The 21,868-nt window shown below is 38.0% G+C and overlaps 1 protein-coding gene across 3 annotated transcripts in view; it reads left to right on the top strand.

Moving 5' to 3' along the window:
- LOC108067716 (synaptic vesicle glycoprotein 2C) overlaps positions 1-21,104 on the top strand; it is a 28,705-nt gene extending 7,601 nt beyond the window's left edge. The window contains exons 1-4 of one of the 3 annotated variants that reach the window (XM_017156876.3): positions 10,240-10,417; positions 16,539-16,712; positions 16,951-17,677; positions 19,007-21,104. In XM_017156876.3, the coding sequence (XP_017012365.2) occupies positions 16,676-16,712; positions 16,951-17,677; positions 19,007-20,147 (1,905 nt within the window). In that variant the 5' untranslated portion in view covers positions 10,240-10,417; positions 16,539-16,675 and the 3' untranslated portion in view covers positions 20,148-21,104. Of the gene's footprint in view, positions 1-10,239; positions 10,418-13,739; positions 14,330-16,538; positions 16,713-16,950; positions 17,678-19,006 lie in introns of those variants that run through there. The other 2 variants (XM_017156887.3, XM_070218631.1) reach the window with 2 other exon arrangements.
- The last annotated feature ends 764 nt before the right edge of the window (positions 21,105-21,868 follow it).

Genomic DNA, 21,868 nt, shown 5'->3' with positions numbered 1-21,868 from the left:
TTGGCCAAAAATGGTCCTACACCAAAAATTCATACTGTTTTAAACAGATAACAAAATTTGCTATAAATCCATAAAACTTTCCGTGTAATTTTGGAAAAATAAAATTTTCGCCAATTTTTAATTTTTTTATAAGGGGGTACCCCATGATTTTTTGCGAAAAATTAAAAATGAATAAATTGTCAAGGTTTAAATGCCAATCGTTAGGAAATTTAATAACGAGTTCAGAAAGGTATGACAATCCATACTTTGAATCAGTATTTGCTTTGTTATAGCGAAAAAACTGCAACGTTTTAGCGAAAAAACGGGTTTGGTTTTTTTTTTGGAAAATCGCGATTTCAGTTTTTGACAAAAATTGGAATTTTTCCTTTTGGTTTTTTTGCTGTAACTTGGCCAAAAATGGTCCTACACCAAAAATTCATACTGTTTTAAACAGATAACAAAATTTGCTATAAATCCATAAAACTTTCCGTGTAATTTTGGAAAAATAAAATTTTCGCCAATTTTTAATTTTTTTATAAGGGGGTACCCCATGATTTTTTGCGAAAAATTAAAAATGAATAAATTGTCAAGGTTTAAATGCCAATCGTTAGGAAATTTAATAACGAGTTCAGAAAGGTATGACAATCCATACTTTGACTCAGTATTTGCTTTGTTATAGCGAAAAAACTGCAACGTTTTAGCGAAAAAACGGGTTTGGTTTTTTTTTGGAAATTCGCGATTTCAGTTTTTGACAAAAATTGGAATTTTTCCTTTTGGTTTTTTTGCTGTAACTTGGCCAAAAATGGTCCTACACCAAAAATTCATACTGTTTTAAACAGATAACAAAATTTGCTATAAATCCATAAAACTTTCCGTGTAATTTTGGAAAAATAAAATTTTCGCCAATTTTTAATTTTTTTATAAGGGGGTACCCCATGATTTTTTGCGAAAAATTAAAAATGAATAAATTGTCAAGGTTTAAATGCCAATCGTTAGGAAATTTAATAACGAGTTCAGAAAGGTATGACAATCCATACTTTGAATTAGTATTTGCTTTGTTATAGCGAAAAAACTGCAACAGTTTAGCGAAAAAACGGGTTTGGTTTTTTTTTGGAAATTCGCGATTTCAGTTTTTGACAAAAATTGGAATTTTTTCTTTTGGTTTTTTTGCTGTAACTTGGCCAAAAATGGTCCTACACCAAAAATTCATACTGTTTTAAACAGATAACAAAATTTGCTATAAATCCATAAAACTTTCCGTGTAATTTTGGAAAAATAAAATTTTCGCCAATTTTTAATTTTTTTATAAGGGGGTACCCCATGATTTTTTGCGAAAAATTAAAAATGAATAAATTGTCAAGGTTTAAATGCCAATCGTTAGGAAATTTAATAACGAGTTCAGAAAGGTATGACAATCCATACTTTGAATCAGTATTTGCTTTGTTATAGCGAAAAAACTGCAACGTTTTAGCGAAAAAACGGGTTTGGTTTTTTTTTTGGAAAATCGCGATTTCAGTTTTTGACAAAAATTGGAATTTTTCCTTTTGGTTTTTTTGCTGTAACTTGGCCAAAAATGGTCCTACACCAAAAATTCATACTGTTTTAAACAGATAACAAAATTTGCTATAAATCCATAAAACTTTCCGTGTAATTTTGGAAAAATAAAATTTTCGCCAATTTTTAATTTTTTTATAAGGGGGTACCCCATGATTTTTTGCGAAAAATTAAAAATGAATAAATTGTCAAGGTTTAAATGCCAATCGTTAGGAAATTTAATAACGAGTTCAGAAAGGTATGACAATCCATACTTTGAATCAGTATTTGCTTTGTTATAGCGAAAAAACTGCAACGTTTTAGCGAAAAAACGGGTTTGGTTTTTTTTTGGAAATTCGCGATTTCAGTTTTTGACAAAAATTGGAATTTTTTCTTTTGGTTTTTTTGCTGTAACTTGGCCAAAAATGGTCCTACACCAAAAATTCATACTGTTTTGAACAGATAACAAAATTTGCTATAAATCCATAAAACTTTCCGTGTAATTTTGGAAAAATAAAATTTTCGCCAATTTTTAATTTTTTTATAAGGGGGTACCCCATGATTTTTTGCGAAAAATTAAAAATGAATAAATTGTCAAGGTTTAAATGCCAATCGTTAGGAAATTTAATAACGAGTTCAGAAAGGTATGACAATCCATACTTTGAATCAGTATTTGCTTTGTTATAGCGAAAAAACTGCAACGTTTTAGCGAAAAAACGGGTTTGGTTTTTTTTTGGAAATTCGCGATTTCAGTTTTTGACAAAAATTGGAATTTTTTCTTTTGGTTTTTTTGCTGTAACTTGGCCAAAAATGGTCCTACACCAAAAATTCATACTGTTTTGAACAGATAACAAAATTTGCTATAAATCCATAAAACTTTCCGTGTAATTTTGGAAAAATAAAATTTTCGCCAATTTTAAATTTTTTTATAAAGGGGTACCCCATGATTTTTTGCGAAAAATTAAAAATGAATAAATTGTCAAGGTTTAAATGCCAATCGTTAGGAAATTTAATAACGAGTTCAGAAAGGTATGACAATCCATACTTTGAATCAGTATTTGCTTTGTTATAGCGAAAAAACTGCAACGTTTTAGCGAAAAAACGGGTTTGGTTTTTTTTTTGGAAATTCGCGATTTCAGTTTTTGACAAAAATTGGAATTTTTTCTTTTGGTTTTTTTGCTGTAACTTGGCCGAAAATGGTCCTACACCAAAAATTCATACTGTTTTGAACAGATAACAAAATTTGCTATAAATCCATAAAACTTTCCGTGTAATTTTGGAAAAATAAAATTTTCGCCAATTTTTAATTTTTTCTATAAGGGGGTACCCCATGATTTTTTGCGAAAAATTAAAAATGAATAAATTGTCAAGGTTTAAATGCCAATCGTTAGGAAATTTAATAACGAGTTCAGAAAGGTATGACAATCCATACTTTGAATCAGTATTTGCTTTGTTATAGCGAAAAAACTGCAACGTTTTAGCGAAAAAACGGGTTTGGTTTTTTTTTTGGAAATTCGCGATTTCAGTTTTTGACAAAAATTGGAATTTTTCCTTTTGGTTTTTTTGCTGTAACTTGGCCAAAAATGGTCCTACACCAAAAATTCATACTGTTTTGAACAGATGGCAAAATTTGCTATAAATCCATAAAACTTTCCGTGTAATTTTGGAAAAATAAAATTTTCGCCAATTTTTAATTTTTTTATAAGGCGGTACCCCATGATTTTTTGCGAAAAATTAAAAATGAATAAATTGTCAAGGTTTAAATGCCAAACGTTAGGAAATTTAATAACGAGTTCAGAAAGGTATGACAATCCATACTTTTAATCAGTATTTGCTTTGTTATAGCGAAAAAACTGCAACGTTTTAGCGAAAAAACGGGTTTGGTTTTTTTTTGGAAATTCGCGATTTCAGTTTTTGACAAAAATTGGAATTTTTCCTTTTGGTTTTTTTGCTGGCAAAACTTGGCCAAAATGGTCCTACACCAAAAATTCATACTGTTTTGAACAGATGGCAAAATTTGCTATAAATCCATAAAACTTTCCGTGTAATTTTGGAAAAATAAAATTTTCGCCAATTTTTAATTTTTTTATAAGGCGGTACCCCATGATTTTTTGCGAAAAATTAAAAATGAATAAATTGTCAAGGTTTAAATGCCAAACGTTAGGAAATTTAATAACGAGTTCAGAAAGGTATGACAATCCATACTTTTAATCAGTATTTGCTTTGTTATAGCGAAAAAACTGCAACGTTTTAGCGAAAAAACGGGTTTGGTTTTTTTTTGGAAATTCGCGATTTCAGTTTTTGACAAAAATTGGAATTTTTCCTTTTGGTTTTTTTGCTGTAACTTGGCCAAAAATGGTCCTACACCAAAAATTCATACTGTTTTGAACAGATGGCAAAATTTGCTATAAATCCATAAAACTTTCCGTGTAATTTTGGAAAAATAAAATTTTCGCCAATTTTTAATTTTTTTATAAGGGGGTACCCCATGATTTTTTGCGAAAAATTAAAAATGAATAAATTGTCAAGGTTTAAATGCCAATCGTTAGGAAATTTAATAACGAGTTCAGAAAGGTATGACAATCCATACTTTGAATCAGTATTTGCTTTGTTATAGCGAAAAAACTGCAACGTTTTAGCGAAAAAACGGGTTTGGTTTTTTTTTTGGAAATTCGCGATTTCAGTTTTTGACAAAAATTGGAATTTTTCCTTTTGGTTTTTTTGCTGTAACTTGGCCAAAAATGGTCCTACACCAAAAATTCATACTGTTTTGAACAGATGGCAAAATTTGCTATAAATCCATAAAACTTTCCGTGTAATTTTGGAAAAATAAAATTTTCGCCAATTTTTAATTTTTTTATAAGGCGGTACCCCATGATTTTTTGCGAAAAATTAAAAATGAATAAATTGTCAAGGTTTAAATGCCAAACGTTAGGAAATTTAATAACGAGTTCAGAAAGGTATGACAATCCATACTTTTAATCAGTATTTGCTTTGTTATAGCGAAAAAACTGCAACGTTTTAGCGAAAAAACGGGTTTGGTTTTTTTTTGGAAATTCGCGATTTCAGTTTTTGACAAAAATTGGAATTTTTCCTTTTGGTTTTTTTGCTGTAACTTGGCCAAAAATGGTCCTACACCAAAAATTCATACTGTTTTGAACAGATGGCAAAATTTGCTATAAATCCATAAAACTTTCCGTGTAATTTTGGAAAAATAAAATTTTCGCCAATTTTTAATTTTTTTATAAGGGGGTACCCCATGATTTTTTGCGAAAAATTAAAAATGAATAAATTGTCAAGGTTTAAATGCCAATCGTTAGGAAATTTAATAACGAGTTCAGAAAGGTATGACAATCCATACTTTTAATCAGTATTTGCTTTGTTATAGCGAAAAAACTGCAACGTTTTAGCGAAAAAACGGGTTTGGTTTTTTTTTTGGAAATTCGCGATTTCAGTTTTTGACAAAAATTGGAATTTTTCCTTTTGGTTTTTTTGCTGTAACTTGGCCAAAAATGGTCCTACACCAAAAATTCATACTGTTTTGAACAGATAACAAAATTTGCTATAAATCCATAAAACTTTCCGTGTAATTTTAGAAAAATAAAATTTTCGCAAATTTTAAAAATTTTTATAAGGGAGTACATCATAATTTTGTACGAAAAATTACAAAAAAATAAATTGTCCAGGTTTAAATGCCAATCGATTGGGACAAAATATTGTTTTTTTTTGGGTAAAAAGTAAAAAAAATAAAATCCTGGGTTTTCTTTAAACTTGTATTGTTGTTAAAACAAAATATTCTTGTAAATAGGTAAATTTACCTTTACCCATCAAGATTCGTACTTCGTCTAAGCTTTAAATAACCAAGAACTAAAACGTAAATAAATAAAATATTGATTAAACTCAATCGAGATCATTTATTTGAACAGTATGCGAAAATTGAGCAGTTAACATCAATATATCGCCGTTGATAATGTTTTATTCCTGTGCATTTAGCAAACAAATAATAAACGAGACAGGGAAATCTCATAAAAACCTGCCACGTAAGCACAATTTCAGGCTGCTCGGGGTCACCAATCTGACACTTTCTCTAGCACCGCCGATCTCTCTGCTCTTTCCTCTCTCTCCCCTTCACCCACCCCCTCCCCCTACCCCTTTTTGATTTTCCGTTTCTGCTTTTGCCCACCTTATTGCCAGTATTTAGCAAACAAATAATACATTTAAGTGGGAAGTCTTATAAATACATTATTTTTTTGCCTGCTCGGGGTCACCAGAATGCAAATATCTCTAGAGGTGCATATACAATAAATGTGCATATATATTTAAAATGTTTTTCGCCGAAAGTCATCCAGTTGAGTTGAGGGACTCGTTCGCTTGTTTAATTCTTTATGGCCCTTCGTTTGGCTCGTGTCGCGCCATTGTTGATCCAGTGGCTATATCAAGTAGCTATATCCAGTAGTGGCTATATAATGCCTCGATTACACTAGCAGCCGAGAGCCCTAATCCAGATAAACCTCTTAAATCAAACTCTCCACGAGACAGTTGGACAGAAAAAAAAAACAAAATAATAATAAAACAGGGAATACAAACAAAAGCCGCGTAGAACTAAACAAAACAAGTGCTTTTCGGCTTCTATTTGCCATATCTATTTTGCATAGAGAAAAGCGAACAAAGAGCCTCTAATTGTTGTCATATCCATTGTTGTACCTGTTCGGGCGCCACAAACCTGTTTGCGAATGGAATTAAATCAAAGTCAAAATGGAAATTAAAATGGAAAATGGAAAGAGTCTCCGCAATGGAAAGGCACTCAAGCAGACAGTTCCTCAGTTCCACGAGATCGTCTTCCAATTGATGCGATGCAATAACAGCTTCCGATCAACTAGGGGAAACTAGAAATATCTAGGTGCTTTTATAGGAAGGGATCTTGAGAATGTATTACCTAAATGTATTAAGAAATTCTGCAAAGAAAGCTAGCTAATGATTAATATCTATTCAAAGTCAAAGAAATCAATTTAATACAATAAGATTATTTATATGCCAGTTAAATGAGCTCAAAGTGTTTTTTCTCCGTGCAGTCAATATTCGACCTTAAATAAAAGGCACACAGAACAACAATAAATAATCCAACCTAAACTAAGATAAAGTAGTCTGTGTATATGATTGAATAAAGAACGAAATGTTTACAAAACGGCAATTGTTTATAGCAGAGAAAATGCAATATGAAATTGAGACTCATTATTTTCAATATTTCCGAAATGATATAATTCGACTTTGAGAACGTGTTTTCTTGATTTATTTATGAATAAATATGATTTTCAGATATACAGGAAAAATGAATGGGGAATTGATGGGCGGGTATATAAATTGAGATTTCTTCAACCTAGTTGGAAACCATATTCGAAATAATTTAAGGGACTGTAGATCTTGATCACTCGTTAATAAAAGGTATTATTGAATTCTTTGGAATGATCGGAGGAACTGGACACATGTCTATATCCAATAAAGACGCTTCTCTGGAACAACTTCCGAATGGATCTCGGTGTCGCCCCTTTTTAATTCCGATGACGTAGCAGCCTTAAAGGTTCAGCGGGTTGATTGGCATCGGTTCTAACCGGTTCGCACTGGAGACTCTGTAGACTGTAGAATGCAGAATGTGTAGAATGTGCCGCACTCTCTTCTCCATCCGATCTCCGATCCAATCTCGATCCATCGCATCCCATCCCATCCGATGTTGTTGTTTTCGTTTCTCTGTCGATGTTGTTGAAATTGGACATTGAATTGATTTCTGCTTAAGCCCATGGTTAGTCATCGGTTATGCTCCCTCTCTCTTTCTATCCAATTCTCTCCGGGCTTCGCCCTCCCTTTCTTTTCATTTTGGAGAACCCATCTTGTATTTTTCCCCTTGTCTTAATTGATATTGAGCATGCAATGATTAATCAAGTCCGCGTTCAATTCGGTTTCCATCTGATTGGAAAGAAGGAAGGGGTTTTCAAGGGGAGTTTTTCGGAGGGGCTTTCGCAGGGGGCTACAAAAAAAACCGGACCAGTTGGACCCATAGACACTGCGTAGCCAAAAGTGACTTGGCACTTTCGATTCACGTGACCCAAAGAGTTCCTCTGTGCGTCAGTGGAGCTCTTGGAGAATTCAAACAAGCGCCTTAGGAAAAAGCCCCCGGTTAAGCCAATTATAGTGTTGATGTTTTGAACGTTATAATGTTGCGGCTCAGCGAAATGGCAGGTCGTAAAGCTAAAGATAGACCATCAAAGTGGGTGATAAGCCAGACTAATGGCCGAGATTAGTTTAAGATCTTGTCTCTGAAGTCAAGATTCTTTTGGAGGCCTTCTCACCTACCTATTGAGTAGGAAAACAATCAGGAATTCGCTCATGATCTTGAATCTATTTATGTGTGGAGAGTTCAAGGCAGGTTCAGTGCAGTGCATAGCACTAGAAATGATTGAGATTCCTGCCTTCTTCGCTATTAATTGAGGAGTATACAGGGGAAATTCTTAAAGTTCTTGATTTTCTTAGGGGTTTGCTTGATACACACACACATTCTGCATACTTTTGAGCTAAGCCACCAGCGAGAGAAGCCAGATTCCGTCGCAGAAATGCCAGAGTAGGCTGATTTATGCCCCGTTTATCTGGGTATCTGGTATCCCCGATAAGCGTGATAAGCGTAATATCTCCGTGTGGGTGGCCCATAAATCCCCAGTGGCAGCAGTCACAAAAAAACATCAACAGACTTTAAGCCGCAGCCTCATAAAGTCTACACAAATCTCCACTGACGTCAGTCAGTTAGCTCCACATGAGGAGCCCAGTGTACATAGAGATCAAGATCAGGAGGAGCCGAGTGATGACATGGGATGGGCTTCGTTGACTTTGACTTTGATGGCGTTTGAAGACGAGTTAAGACGGCTTGGACCTTGACAGTCAAAGGATAGTCGGTTGTCCGAAAACAAATCATCAAGTGACTGGTCACGAGGGGATGACAGCCAAGTGGAAGTGATGACAGGCGGGCAAACATCACTGAACTTGGGCGACTGGGCCAATATTTGCCTGGGGTCCACTCCGAATTGCAAAAGAAGAGAGAGATGAGTGACGAAAATAAAAAGTCGCTTATTTTTAGCTGATCCACATTGCATTGGCCGCCCAATCAACACGAATGCAATGGATTATAGGGCAGGCACCTTGAAGAACAAACCTTCCTTTAATGTTATTTGTTTATATTTTAAGAATCACCTGTTGAAGACCCAAAATAACTTACTTTTATTATGTAGAATTCTCACTAATAGGTATTATTATTTTAGTAATATTTTATACTTCATATTCTTAAGTTAGTTTAACATTATCGAAGAGTTAACATGTTTTATATGTAAGTAGGATATAAAAGATCCTTCTTGGTATCCCTAGAAAAGGAAAACTGTTAAACCACTAAAAATTCCTTGCAATTATTCCCCGAACATCTATATGGAAAACCGTCTAGCATTCGCATTTTGCTGATCTTGGACTTTTCATGGCTGTGGGCTGCGGAAAAAACCTTTGCACACACAAAAAGATATTCGTTTTTTTTATGAAACTGAAAAAATTACGTAGATCTTTTGCCGCCGCCCGGGGGGAGCAGGAGGAGGAGGAGGGGGGGGGGCTGCTCCAAAGGGGCTCTGGGGGCACTAAGGGGGCGGAAGACCAGCACGCAAATAATTCCGACACATGTGAGGCGACAAAAAAACGCGAGAGAGGCACTGAATTCGCACGCACACTTACCATATGACCATATATATTTAATATATATATCTTCGCAGAGATCTATTTCTGTATCGCCTGGATATTTGTTGACGAGCGATTCTTTCTGGGACCCTGCAACGATTTCGATTGGTTTTTAACCGCGGTATTTGCGGCGATATTACGGGACTTATGAAAGGCCAAAGTGCATTATCAACCCCTAGCTGGTCCATACCGATCGCTCAACTGGTTCAGACCCGTTTCGAAATCATTCCCATAGCTGGACCATGCAGCTATGCCCATGACTAAGCGATTCGCTCGGTGCGCAAAACAATTTTTAACCAATTCATAAGCTATTTAATTATAATCCCTATGAGCCTTACGAAAACCATTGCGGTTTTGGTCTGAAGTTATGATTCGACAGCCTATACAATCTATAATATTTGATTTAACCGCTACATAACCGATGATTAACCTGCCATCCGAGATCCAAACCCTTACCCGCTCATTACCGATTCGCAACCGATCTGCCGCGAAGGACCAAGAAGTGTTTACAAACTGCAAGCTTTGCAATCGAGGAAGAGCATTGCATTCGCAGCGAGCCATAAAGATTGCAAGTCTTGTGTTTTTGTCGTGTACCCCGCACACTTTGTTGCGATTACGAGTAGAGTAGAGTCGGAAGATAAGACCCGCTGAGAGCCAAGTGATAAGCATCGCAGGGCGACATCGCTGATGCTGCCACATCTCATCTTTATTATTATTTTTTTTTTTGTTTTCCGATCTTTGGGCGATAACGTCAAGAAAAAAAAGTAGCAACAAAAAAACAGAAGCAGCTGAGTGTACACAAGTTAAGAACCGAATGCCCCCGAGAGTGGCAGGCGCACACACAGATTGTGGCGATCGCGAAAAGAGCGAACAGTCAGCATCCCGAGAGGAGAAAATAAGAACAACAAAAAAGGGGCCGCCGATGATCGCAGGGTAAAATCGCTTATAAAAGCTGCGGCCCAACGAAACTTGGAACGCATTGTCCAATCGCTCTTGGAGCCGCGTGGAGCTCCTCCAACCAGTGATATACCGTATCGTGATCTATAGTATCCCGATCCATCTTCTCGCCGCGCATCGAACTTTCTTCGCCAAGCAACACTCTTTCGAACACCGTCGACATCGTCGACAAGGACAGCAGTAGTAGGTGCGTAACCCCCATCCCCCAGATTTTTTTTATTTTTTTTTTTTTAAGAAAAACCTCCCCCTGCCCCAAGGATAAAATACAATGGGCAAGGTGATTCAGCAGACAGCGCAGGTTGTCGTCTTCCTGTTGCTCATAAATAAGATTCAGATTCAGAAAACAAATTATTTTCTGCCGCCCAGGGGCATTATTCCACATTCTTTATTCCAATAAATTTTTTGTACATTTTTTTACCGCTCAAAATACGTTGTAACAGCTGAAAATAACAAATACGCATAAATTAATTATGCAAACTAAATTGTCGCGCGCCCGCGAATCTCAAAAAAAAAAGATCAAGTGGAATAAGCAAAAAGTAAGAAATCGCGATATTAACATATTGTACGTTTGCCAAAGTGAATATCAGATCAGAAGGCACAAAAAAACGGAAGGCAGACAGACACCTGTGCCCGATTAATGCAAATATTCGTAATCCTCGAATTTCAGGCCCTCTTTTGGGTACTCCAAAATATTCTGGAATTTTTGAAGAGCATTTAAGTGAGCTTAAGGCAAAAGTTCTTAAAAAAAATGTCTCAAAAATTCTGATCTAAAGTTGACCAAAAGTTTTCCAAGAAAAGGATATATTTTGTATTTAATAAAAATGCTAGAAAATATCTATGGAATTTTTCTCCAAAAAATGTTGCCAAAAACTCGTGACGAAACTCACTTCTTAGTCGGGTTATTCATCATACAGTTCGTAGGTCCGCTGAATCATACAAATCGGGAATAGCTTTAAAGTCTTGTTGCTGGGTCGCCAGTTCGCCTCCGGAGAGGGTTCACTGTGGCTCACAGTCACACTCTCTCGACAACAAAATCTCCAGCCATCTCTTAGTCATGTTTATTTGTTTTGAATTATCAGACATAGAGCGATGCGATCCCATCCGTTGTTTATTGGATACCCAATTCGGAATTCCGAATTGCGATTTTTTCGTAATTCCTATTCGTTATTTTCACGCTCTCTTCCCGACTTTTGTTTTCGTTTCGCACATTGTCTTTAATTGAAAGTGGTCAATTAATTGAAATGTTTGTGCAGCGATCGCGAGAGCAGTACAAAAATGCTGGTTTCTTCAATTGAAGATAAACTGAAGATGTGGAAATACGAAAAAAAAAGAAATAATAAAACCGATTCGAACGAGTTTCGAGCACCCGCAGTTTGATTAACATTCAGCAACAATAGCCAGTACATATATGAACAGATAAATATATATATTCTAGTCTACTATACATATATGTAGGAAATCATGTTATTTATATATATAGGCCCATCTGTGCTCATCGGCTCCGTTATTGTTTGTAGATTAAACTCACCCATGGCCACATACGCCCCAAATTGAACTTAGCGAGGGCCGCAACCATTGGACCCTTAGCCCAGACACAACCCTTAAGGGTACTATTTTGTATTCATTGAATTCTATACCATTCGATTCTATAGCAAGGGGCTATTTTATTATTACGATCGTAATTAAGCTGTCTTTCGTCCAGCATAATTTTCAATTAGCCGTGTTCGGTTCCGTGACAACAATGTCTAATTAAATTAATTGTGGGCGGCTTAAACAAACGGTTAGCGAAATATTAAGCGAAAATGAGAAGCGAACAAAGAACACGTACACGTACTGCACCCCATTGACATCCAATCTTTTTTGTGCTGGTCTCTTCTGTGGGTCAGAGGTGCGATAATTTCGCAAACGAAAAAAACCAGAAATTAGCGTCAGGTTACGACTACCTTCTGAACTAATCGCCCATTATGCAAGGCCTTAATCTAAATTTGCTAATAACTCGGGAGAGAGTCACATCGTCTTCTGGGAAAGCGACCATCTGGGTTTTCCTTTGTTCGCGTTCTTGAGGCCCGCATAAACTGCCCAAAAACAGATGACTCACTGAGCGAAAAACTCCCACCGAAATGCGGCTAACAATTAAGCAATTAGACAGAAGTCGATCGACTTTATGGCATTTTTTCGCATCATATAATATAATGATAAATGAGCTCCTCTAATTGCATCACTTCGAAACCGCTAATAGATCGTTCCGTTCTTAATATTTGTTTTGAAGAGCACTTTTTTGTGTGTTTATTTCGTTTATTCGAGGATCACAAGTCACATGGCCAGCTTACACGATCATTGCTCGCCGCAATCGAGTGGTAGTATCAGTAATCGCCATGACAACAATACGTATAATCCATATATACGTATATGTGCTCTCGCTATATGTAACAATATCAACAATAATAATGATAATGCCGCTATTAAGTCTCAAGTATAATTCTTTTGATCACTTAAGCCGATGCCTGTTGCCGTTAATTGTTCGCAAAAAAGGGATCCGAAGTCGAATTTTGAATTCTCATCGGGTTTGTCACCCGATCGATCGGAAAGTTACGTTATGCGATCGTTGATCATACTGAACTTGACTCACCCGAACTGTTTTCACAGGGATCAAGGTAGATCACGATCCGTTAACGATTTTCGCATCGGTTTCCTCAATTAATAATACTTGGATCTTTCCGAGTCATGTTTCGTTATCGTTTTTAAAAAACCCTATATCATAGTTCTAGTGAATTTGATTCATTCAGAATTACGCAAGGCATTTTTTATCGTTAAAAATTATTTAGAATAGAGAACTCAGTTGGAAAACAGAAAAATATGTTTCTTTGCCGTGACAACTCAATAATATTCGAGGTCATAAACTTGATTTATGAGACATTTTCAGTTTTTTGAGTAATTTTGGCCATGGTCCAAACTAGTAATCGGTTTCTTTATTTATAGATTTAAAACAAAAAGACTTTTTCAACATTTTCGGAAATATTTTAATAATAATTTCCTATTAGTATTATCATGATAATTAACCAGTATTTAAGAGGATTAATTTTATAATTCCATTTGAAATTATGCACAGTGCTCAAGAGGTCGTTGTATGATAAGTGGGTTCCCTGGGATCCTGATCTCTGGGGGAACTCAATCGAATCGCGGCCACTCCCCGCTGATCGCCGATCGTTGATCATTGATCATTTCTTGTTTTGATTTGCTTTCTTCGGTGTTATCATTTAATTGATTTGCAATTGCTGGTCGCACTTGCCAATGATGATCGCAATTTGAATTTCAATTAGTGAGCGCGCGCGCAGCCGGGGGAACGAAGCGGAATGGAACGCCGATCGGTGGGCGGTGGAGAAAACGGTAAAAGGGGGTGGTGGGCTGACGGCTGAGCGGCTGATAAGCCACGTTCCATTGCCGCCCGTTCCGCGGATGCGATTTCTGTGTATTTAAGCGGACGTGAAAACGCCGCTCAGATACTTTCCACCGCTTGAAGTGCACGAACGTTGATCGAGAGACGAGAGACCGCTCCAAAAGTAACGCCGACCCCTCAAATCTGCCGCCTGAAATAAATCCCAATTTTTTTTGGTTCGACCTTATATCGATTTCGATGTGCCCCCTGTGTGCCAGCCAACGGTTTTAATGTTTTCGCCAGTTGTTTGCAACAATCCAAACCGAACCTCGCCGAGAACTCCGCGCACCAAGAACGCCAAGATCCACTACAAGCAAAAACACAAACAGTCCACCACTTTCAGCTGACGAGCAATTTTATGCAAATTTTGATCCACCAACAACAAAAAGTCAAAATAAACAAACCAAACAAGCAAAACAAACACCAAACAAGTGCAAAAACGAAAAATATAATACAGGGCGTAACCGCGCGCAGTAAAGGCAAATATTTAACGGTGCAAAGAGAATACATATTTTATTAAAAAAAAAAACAAAAAACAAAATAACAAAATTAATTGCCAAACAATCGAGCCTCGAACAAAACACAGGTGCCAACATACCCCAAAAGATCTCCAGGTCAGAAACGAGCCAACAATCCCAAAAAAAAAAAAAAAACAGCCAACAGGTAATAACGGAATGCCAATCATCGAAAACAAAGTTGGGGCAAATTAGCAGACCTGCCAATTAACAAACTCAATATTTTGCACTACAAAAAGTAGAAAAAACCGTAGGAAGATTATATAAATAAAAAGCAAGCTTCTATTATCTACGACTGCCAATTTTTTGTAATTAACATTCTAAAATCTAAGAAACAAGGAAATTACTAAAGAAGGAATGTTTTTGTTACGTTTGTACACACAAAAATATTAAGACATTTTAGGAAGATAGCAAAAAGCCCATATATTATATAAATTATTTCAAAAGACATCACATTGCTTAGAATATTACACTTTAAGTATCTTAAGGGCCTCGAACCTGAAATACTGTGTGCTTGGGAAATGTTTTGCTTACATATCCCCGTTTTTTTTTAGGAGAATCTAAACAATTTCTCTGAGTCACTTTTTTCGCACTGGTTTGGTAATCGATTGAGTGGTTCAGCTTCAGTTTCTCACAAATGTTTTGCTTAAATCTGTAGTTTTATGGGTTCATTCAGACTTCGAACCGAACTATTTCCGATATATCATCTGGCTGAGTGCCCCGAAGTCTCGGTCTCAGTTTTATGTGCTAATTAATCTGAGATATGCAAAGGCGCAGAAAAACAAAGCACTGTACAAGTAGTGTTCACCATAAACGGAACGAAACGGTCCACTCAATCCCCATTTTCCATAGCCTATAGACCCCTAGCCCCCCCCTTCCCTTGGGCATCCGATCCGATTCGATCCGATCCGATACATATATATTGTACATGCATCGGAATTGGAATCGGAATCGGATGACATTGAGGCCCCGTGTATAAAGTATTAAGTATAAAGCTGGGAGACGAAGTCAAGTCCGGGGTATTCCATTCACACGCAGTTTTTCCAGTTGCGCTGCTTTAATTGCGCCTGAAAAAGACAATCAAATATATAATGCGACTTGTTCAGCGGCACAAAACTGGAAACAAGTGCGTTTTTTTTATGGCGCCAATATGCATGGCATAGCCGAGCTAAACAGTCGTACTTCTATGGCTAGAAACCTTTTCTAAACTCCATTGAATACGCTTTAATATCATAATATACGAATGCCTTAGCTTTCGGAGGTGTGACTGTACTTTTTATGGCGGGAAATGGTATGGAAATGGGAATGGGAATAAGATCGGGAGTGGAATGGAACTGGGACTGGTACGAAGGCCAGGTGAAGGGCCTTTAACTCCGGACTGCGGAAGTGTAGGCGTTTACCTTACGTTTACTCATCGTCCAGGGCATAAATCAGCATAAATCATATATTCATAATAAAACATGGCTAATTGCTGGCGATTATCTTTAGCTTTCAAAGAGGAAAAGTGCGGAACGGAACGCAGTGGCAATGGAACACAACCACCCACGAGTGTCTACACAAAACGAAATGGGTTGTGTTGTGGGTTTCATGTCTATAAAGAATGGATCTTGAAACAAAGGCTTAGATATTAATAAATATCTTAAAGAGACAAGATGTAGGCTTTATCTTAACTCGGTTAATAACCATATTTTCTCGCAGTGCACTTGCCGTTGCGCTTTTGGTTCCTGTTCTCCTTCATTGCGCATGCGTACGGCAGGTTCAGGTTCAGGTTCAATGCGAATGCGAATCAATTGTTGTTGCTCCTGTCTAATGAATAAAGTGAAAGATAGCCGCTATAAATCACGAATTGAATTTTAAATTCGACGGGAGAGCAAAAGAAAATCGCTTCGATTTATTTTCCTCATTTCATTTAGATTTTATAAAATAAAATGCCCCAAAATAATTATATTCAATAGAGCCTCATTACTTTTGAGTGCCTAAATATTATTGTAATATCTATATATTTAACGCCCACCCCTGTGACATTCAAATATTCGACAAATTCATCTCGCCCAATTATTTATTAATAAAAATGTCGACCCGAAATGGGGGTTTTTTCACGCCTTCAGCACTTTCGGTTAATTTCTGTGCTCGCGACTATTTCGGGCATAATTTTTTATTAATCAATTACGATGTTGTTTGTGCGCGACGAGCAGATCGTTCATTCATTCAGCTCAATTGCCGCCCAATTGCGTTAAATTAACCCACTTCCCTCTGCTCTTCGAAATGTCGAAACGATCGATCGATCAATCGATGTATGTGTGTGGTTAGCCAATCGATAACACTCGCCTTCTCTCTCTCTCTCTCTCTCTCTACAGACCGTTAAGCGAGGCAGACACAACTGTACCCATCTAAGCAGAGCTTAGAGCAAAAAGCCAACAAAAAACCCCGCAAGATAATCCCAATTTCCTTTTTGCTACGCGCACAAGAAGCCAAAAAACCCCTGAACTATAGAATGGTAGAAGGTGATTCCGCAAAGGGCAAAAGCGAATGTAAGTACAAGTTTTGTGTGTATTTTGTAAAGAATTAAATTTTTAAAAAACTTAAAGACTTGCAATAATATTAAACTTGTAATTTATTGTTGTTGTACTTGCATTAAATAGATTCTTTCACTATTAAAAATTAAAATCGACTATAACTTTTGATCGCTGCCACTTTATTACCTCTCGTAATTTTTACGAGCATTGTAATAATTTAATTTAATAATATTTACCTTCAACTTTCGTATAGCCTATAATGTAGAAGCTGGACTACAACCAAACTACAACCAGAGCGCAGCAAGCAACCAAGCAAGCAACCATCCCACTGGCCAACTGGCTAACTCCTCAGCCACCGGCAACGCGACCTCGCACATCGACAACCGAGCGATCATCCAGCCGTACTCCTTGGGCCAAGGAGCCAAGCAGCCGGAGTATCAGTTCGCGGCGGACAATCGGGCATACGAGCCCGATAGCCATGCCAGCAATGGCAAGCAGCAGGACGTAGAGCGGGACGCCCCCGATAACGGGGGTCACGGGGGTCACGGGGGTCATGGCAAGGGCAAGGTGGGAAAGGGCCGGAAGAAGTCCATACCCTTGCCGGAACCGACCGCTCCGATATGCGCCAATTTCGAGAGGGCCATCGAATTGTGCGGCTATGGCAAGTTCCATTATATACTGCTGGCCATCTGCGGATTGGTCAGCACATCGGAGGAAATGGACGTCATCTCGATGTCCTTCATCCTGCCGTCGGCGGAGTGTGATCTGAATCTGAATACGGAGACCAAGGGATGGCTGAACTCGATCATCTTCATCGGCATGATGGTGGGCGCCTACTTCTGGGGCAGCATCGCCGACAGCTTCGGTCGCAAGAAGGTCCTCATCGTCATCTCGTTCATGAACGCCTTCTGCATCGTCGCCTCGTCCTTCTCGCAGTCCTACAGCTTCTTCATGCTCTTCCGGTTCCTCAATGGTGCAGCGTAAGTAGTCTATTTTGATAACTCGGAAATATTTAAAACTACAACTTATAAGAAGAAAATCAGTAATGCTATTAAGTCAGATCCCTATTATATCTTTAAGATAGCCTATTAGTTTTCAGTTCTTTATGATATCTTAATGATATCCTGTTAGTTTTTAGTTCATTATAATTTTCCATTAGTTTTCAGTTCTTTATGATATATTTATCATATCCTTATTAGTTTTCAGTCCATTATAATATCCCATTAGTTTTCAGTTCTTTATGATATCAAATTAGTTTCCAGTTCTCTATAATATCTGCATAATATCATAATAGTTTTCAGTTCTTTATAAAATCTTTATCATATCCTTATTAGTTTTCAGCTCATTATAATAGCCCATTAGTTTTCAGTTCTTTATGATATCAAATTTGTTTACAGTTCTCTATAATATCTTTATTACATCCCATTAGTTTCCAGTTTTTTTTATTAGATACTCTATAGATATTCTCTATGATATTCTTCTTTTTTTCCGAGCCTCGTTGGCCTGCAAAAATAGCCCATCGATGAGGTGATCTTACCGCTCTATGCTCCGTAGCCATGGATCATCGCTCTGCGATCGATGATTTGTGTGGATCGAGTGACACACGGGCCCGGACCCGGGGCAAAGTGTTAATTCAATTACCTCTGTTATAAATAACAACAAAATATTTGAGCCGCAATATCGTGACTGTTTATGCTAATTAAAGGTTCGAATCCCCAGGTCCGATCGAAATGCCCCGAAAAATGTAACGAACGAACGAAAACACGAAAAAGTCAAGCCAAAAGCACCACAAGCAAATGGAAAATCTCAGTTCAGGCCTTGGCCCCCCTGATTTTGGGTTACATTGACGCTTAGTCACCGGTTTCCCCTCAAGCTCACCCATATTTTTTAACATTTTTGCCAATCGTTTGCTAATTACCCCAGCGAACTGACAACAATTATTTCGCAATTGCCATATTGGTTGTTCTTTGTATTGGTGGCTACACATTTTTTGCTTGTTTATAATTATCGAAAGGCATTCAAAATTGTAAAATATTTTGTTGTAATATGTGGTATACAGTGCGTATACTTAATGTTTATTCCGAAAAATTGCGTATACGCAATACATAAAAAAGGCATATTAAATCAGAGCAAATATCAATTATCGATTTAAGCGATAGATTTAATCGATAGGTCAAATAATTTTTTAAGGACATTAAATCCATTGAAACAGCAACGAGTAATCAGTAACCACATAGATAGATAGCTTCGATTTATTTTCGATACACTTACGATTACGCATCGATAACAAATTCCACGTTTCCTTGCAGTTTGGGCGGCAGCGGTCCTGTGATCTGGTCGTACTTCGCCGAATTCCAACCGAAGGCGAAGCGCGGCTCCATGCTGAGCTTCATGGCCGCCTTCTGGACGTTCGGCAACCTGTTCGTGGCCAGCCTGGCCTGGCTGATCATACCGCGAACGATCGGCGTGACGACGCCGTACTTCACCTACAACTCGTGGAGGATCTTCCTGCTGGTCTGCTCACTGCCCTCGTTCCTGGTGGGCTTCCTGCTCTTCTATCTGCCCGAATCGCCGAAATTCCTGTTGACGCGCGGCAAGAAGGATCGCGCCCTGGCCATTTTCCGTGGCATTTTCGTGACGAACACGAAGCGTCGTCCCGACGAGTACATGGTCTACGACCTGGAGGTCGACGAGAAGCTGCTGGAGAGCAACGGCAGTGTGAAGAACAAGTACAGCCGCATGATCTCCGGAATGGTCGACCACAGCCGCGCCTTGTTCAAGTCGCCCATCCTGCGATTCACCATCGTCTCGATCACGATCAACTTTACATTCCACATTGGCTACTACGGCCTACTGATGTGGTTCCCGGAGCTCTTCAATCGCTTCGAGGAGTACGAGAAGGAATTCCCCCACAACTCGGCGAGCGTTTGCGACGTCACCGACTATGTGGTCCAATTGGGTCACGATCAGAGCAAGAACGGCACCTGCGTCTCGGATATTCCGCAGTCGGTGTTCATGGAGTCGCTGATATCGCTGGCCAGCGCCCTGCCCGCCAATCTGCTGGCCATCCTCGGCATGGACATGCTGGGCAGGAAGTTCTTCCTGATCGCCGGCACCATGACCGCCGGCATCTGCTCGGCGCTGATGTACTTTGTGCGCAACTCCGTCCAGAATCTCGTCGTCTCGGCCATCTTCAGTGGCGCCATTTCGGCGGCCAATGCCGCCCTGGACTGCCTCATCACCGAAGTATTCCCCACCAAGCTGAGGGCCACCGGCGTGGCCATTTCGATGGTGGCCGCCCGCCTGGGCGGCATCATTGGCAACATCGTGATCGCCCAGCTGCTGGACAACTACTGTCCCTCGCCCACGTTCATTGTGTCGGGTCTGCTCATTGGCGGCGGTCTCATGTGCCTCCTCTTACCCAATACGACGCGCAAGGAACTCAATTAGATGTGCCTAAATAACTAACGATAGCTCCCGTACACCCAGATTACAAAAAGACCCATAGAATCAAAACCATTTGCCTTGCTTTGAGTTGAGATTTTGATACTTTTTCATGTCACAAAGAAAAAGTTTTTTTTTCCAACCTACAAATATCAACTTAACAAGGATTTTTAAAGAGTTCAAACACTTTCCCCTTCAAAAAATCAGCCATAGAATGCCCCTCCCCTCAAGTAATTTCCATTCGCCCCAATCCCGCCAGAGGATCGGGGTTTATCTGTGTATATATGGTATGTGTGTGCTACAATACACGATTATTTGTATCGTCAGTAATTATTTAACGATAGCGATAACGATTTTCTTTGTGTGTCTAATTTTAAAAGCCCCCCTCTCCCCTTCCCCACCCCTACGAAAATATCTATCTAACTATTTGGAATTTAAACGAACCAACCAAAATCAGAAACGGGCATACCAAACTGATAAGCAAAGAAAACCCCAAGCCAGCGAGAAGATATAGCAGGTAGGATCGATGCAAATCGATGAATATGTTTATGTACGATATGTAGAGAGTAATATATATATTTGGCAAGCGCCGGCGCCGGCTGAAGCAGCAGCAGAGGGGCTGGGTAACGGTAAAGATACAGATAAAGATAAAGACCCGAGAAGCAGAACCCAAAATAATCTTATGGGAGGTCTATAGTATCGCTATCGTTCTCGCCACCCTGCTGTCCGTTATTGTTGTTATTATTGCTATTATTAATGCATCCAATGTAAAACACATACGTATATAACTTTATCTATATATTAAACATATATCAAAACCAAAATTTTTTTTGTTTTTTTTTTTCGTCATGTAGGACCAAAGCACAGGAAGTGAAAGAATATTTGTAAAATTTAGTTACGTTATTACAAGTTACGCTACATATATACAACAAAAAACTAATAAACAAAAAAAGAACAAACCACAAATAAGTCGTTTTTCATTGGAACCTGGGGGGTTATTGAATATCTAACTAAAATTCAATTCCATTCAAGATCGGTTTAATCAGTCGCGCATCTGCGGATTTCGAATAGAACACGCGACTTGGCTAATGTTTATTTGCTCATGTTTATTTGAATGAAAAATATTGACTAGGACCGAGGAGCCGGCCAACAGGCCAGAATTAGCGTTAATTAAATAAATACATTGCCCAGATCCGCAGACTCACAGATTCAACAAAAGTACAAAGTACCTAAACTAAACAGAATTGAACGTGCATGTCTCAAAGAAATTTGCCGACAAATAAGTATAGCAAAAAATACAGCAAAAATATATGATACAATGTATAGGTTTCGAGATGGATCAACACGTGCACCAGTTCTAATAAAAGAGGAACCATAAAAATAGATTAGCAATGTTGATTTGCGTCATTATGTGAAATATTAATAATAAAAAAGTTCCTCTCTCGAAATTGAAATGCCATAGATAAAGAAATTTGTTGGAAAATACAAAAGATTTTTTGGTGTCACATAAATCTCTAAGGAAAAATCCAAAAACTGTTGAAGAAATGTTATGCGACAAAGTTTCTAGACATTTGCAAAGACGCTACTGACTTATGGGTTTCAGATTTTTCTTTTATTTAAAAATTCTTTGTTTTTACAACAGGATCCAATTTTTCACAAAAAATAATTTCTTTTTTGACCGTAACAATGGAAGTATTTATCCAAATACGGATTGTCATACCTTTCTG

This window comes from Drosophila takahashii, chromosome X (assembly GCF_030179915.1).
Source record: "Drosophila takahashii strain IR98-3 E-12201 chromosome X, DtakHiC1v2, whole genome shotgun sequence".
Classification (NCBI taxonomy): domain Eukaryota; kingdom Metazoa; phylum Arthropoda; class Insecta; order Diptera; family Drosophilidae; genus Drosophila; species Drosophila takahashii.
The sequence above is the reverse complement of the archived record's forward strand: the minus strand, read 5'-3'. Positions and strand labels throughout refer to the sequence as shown.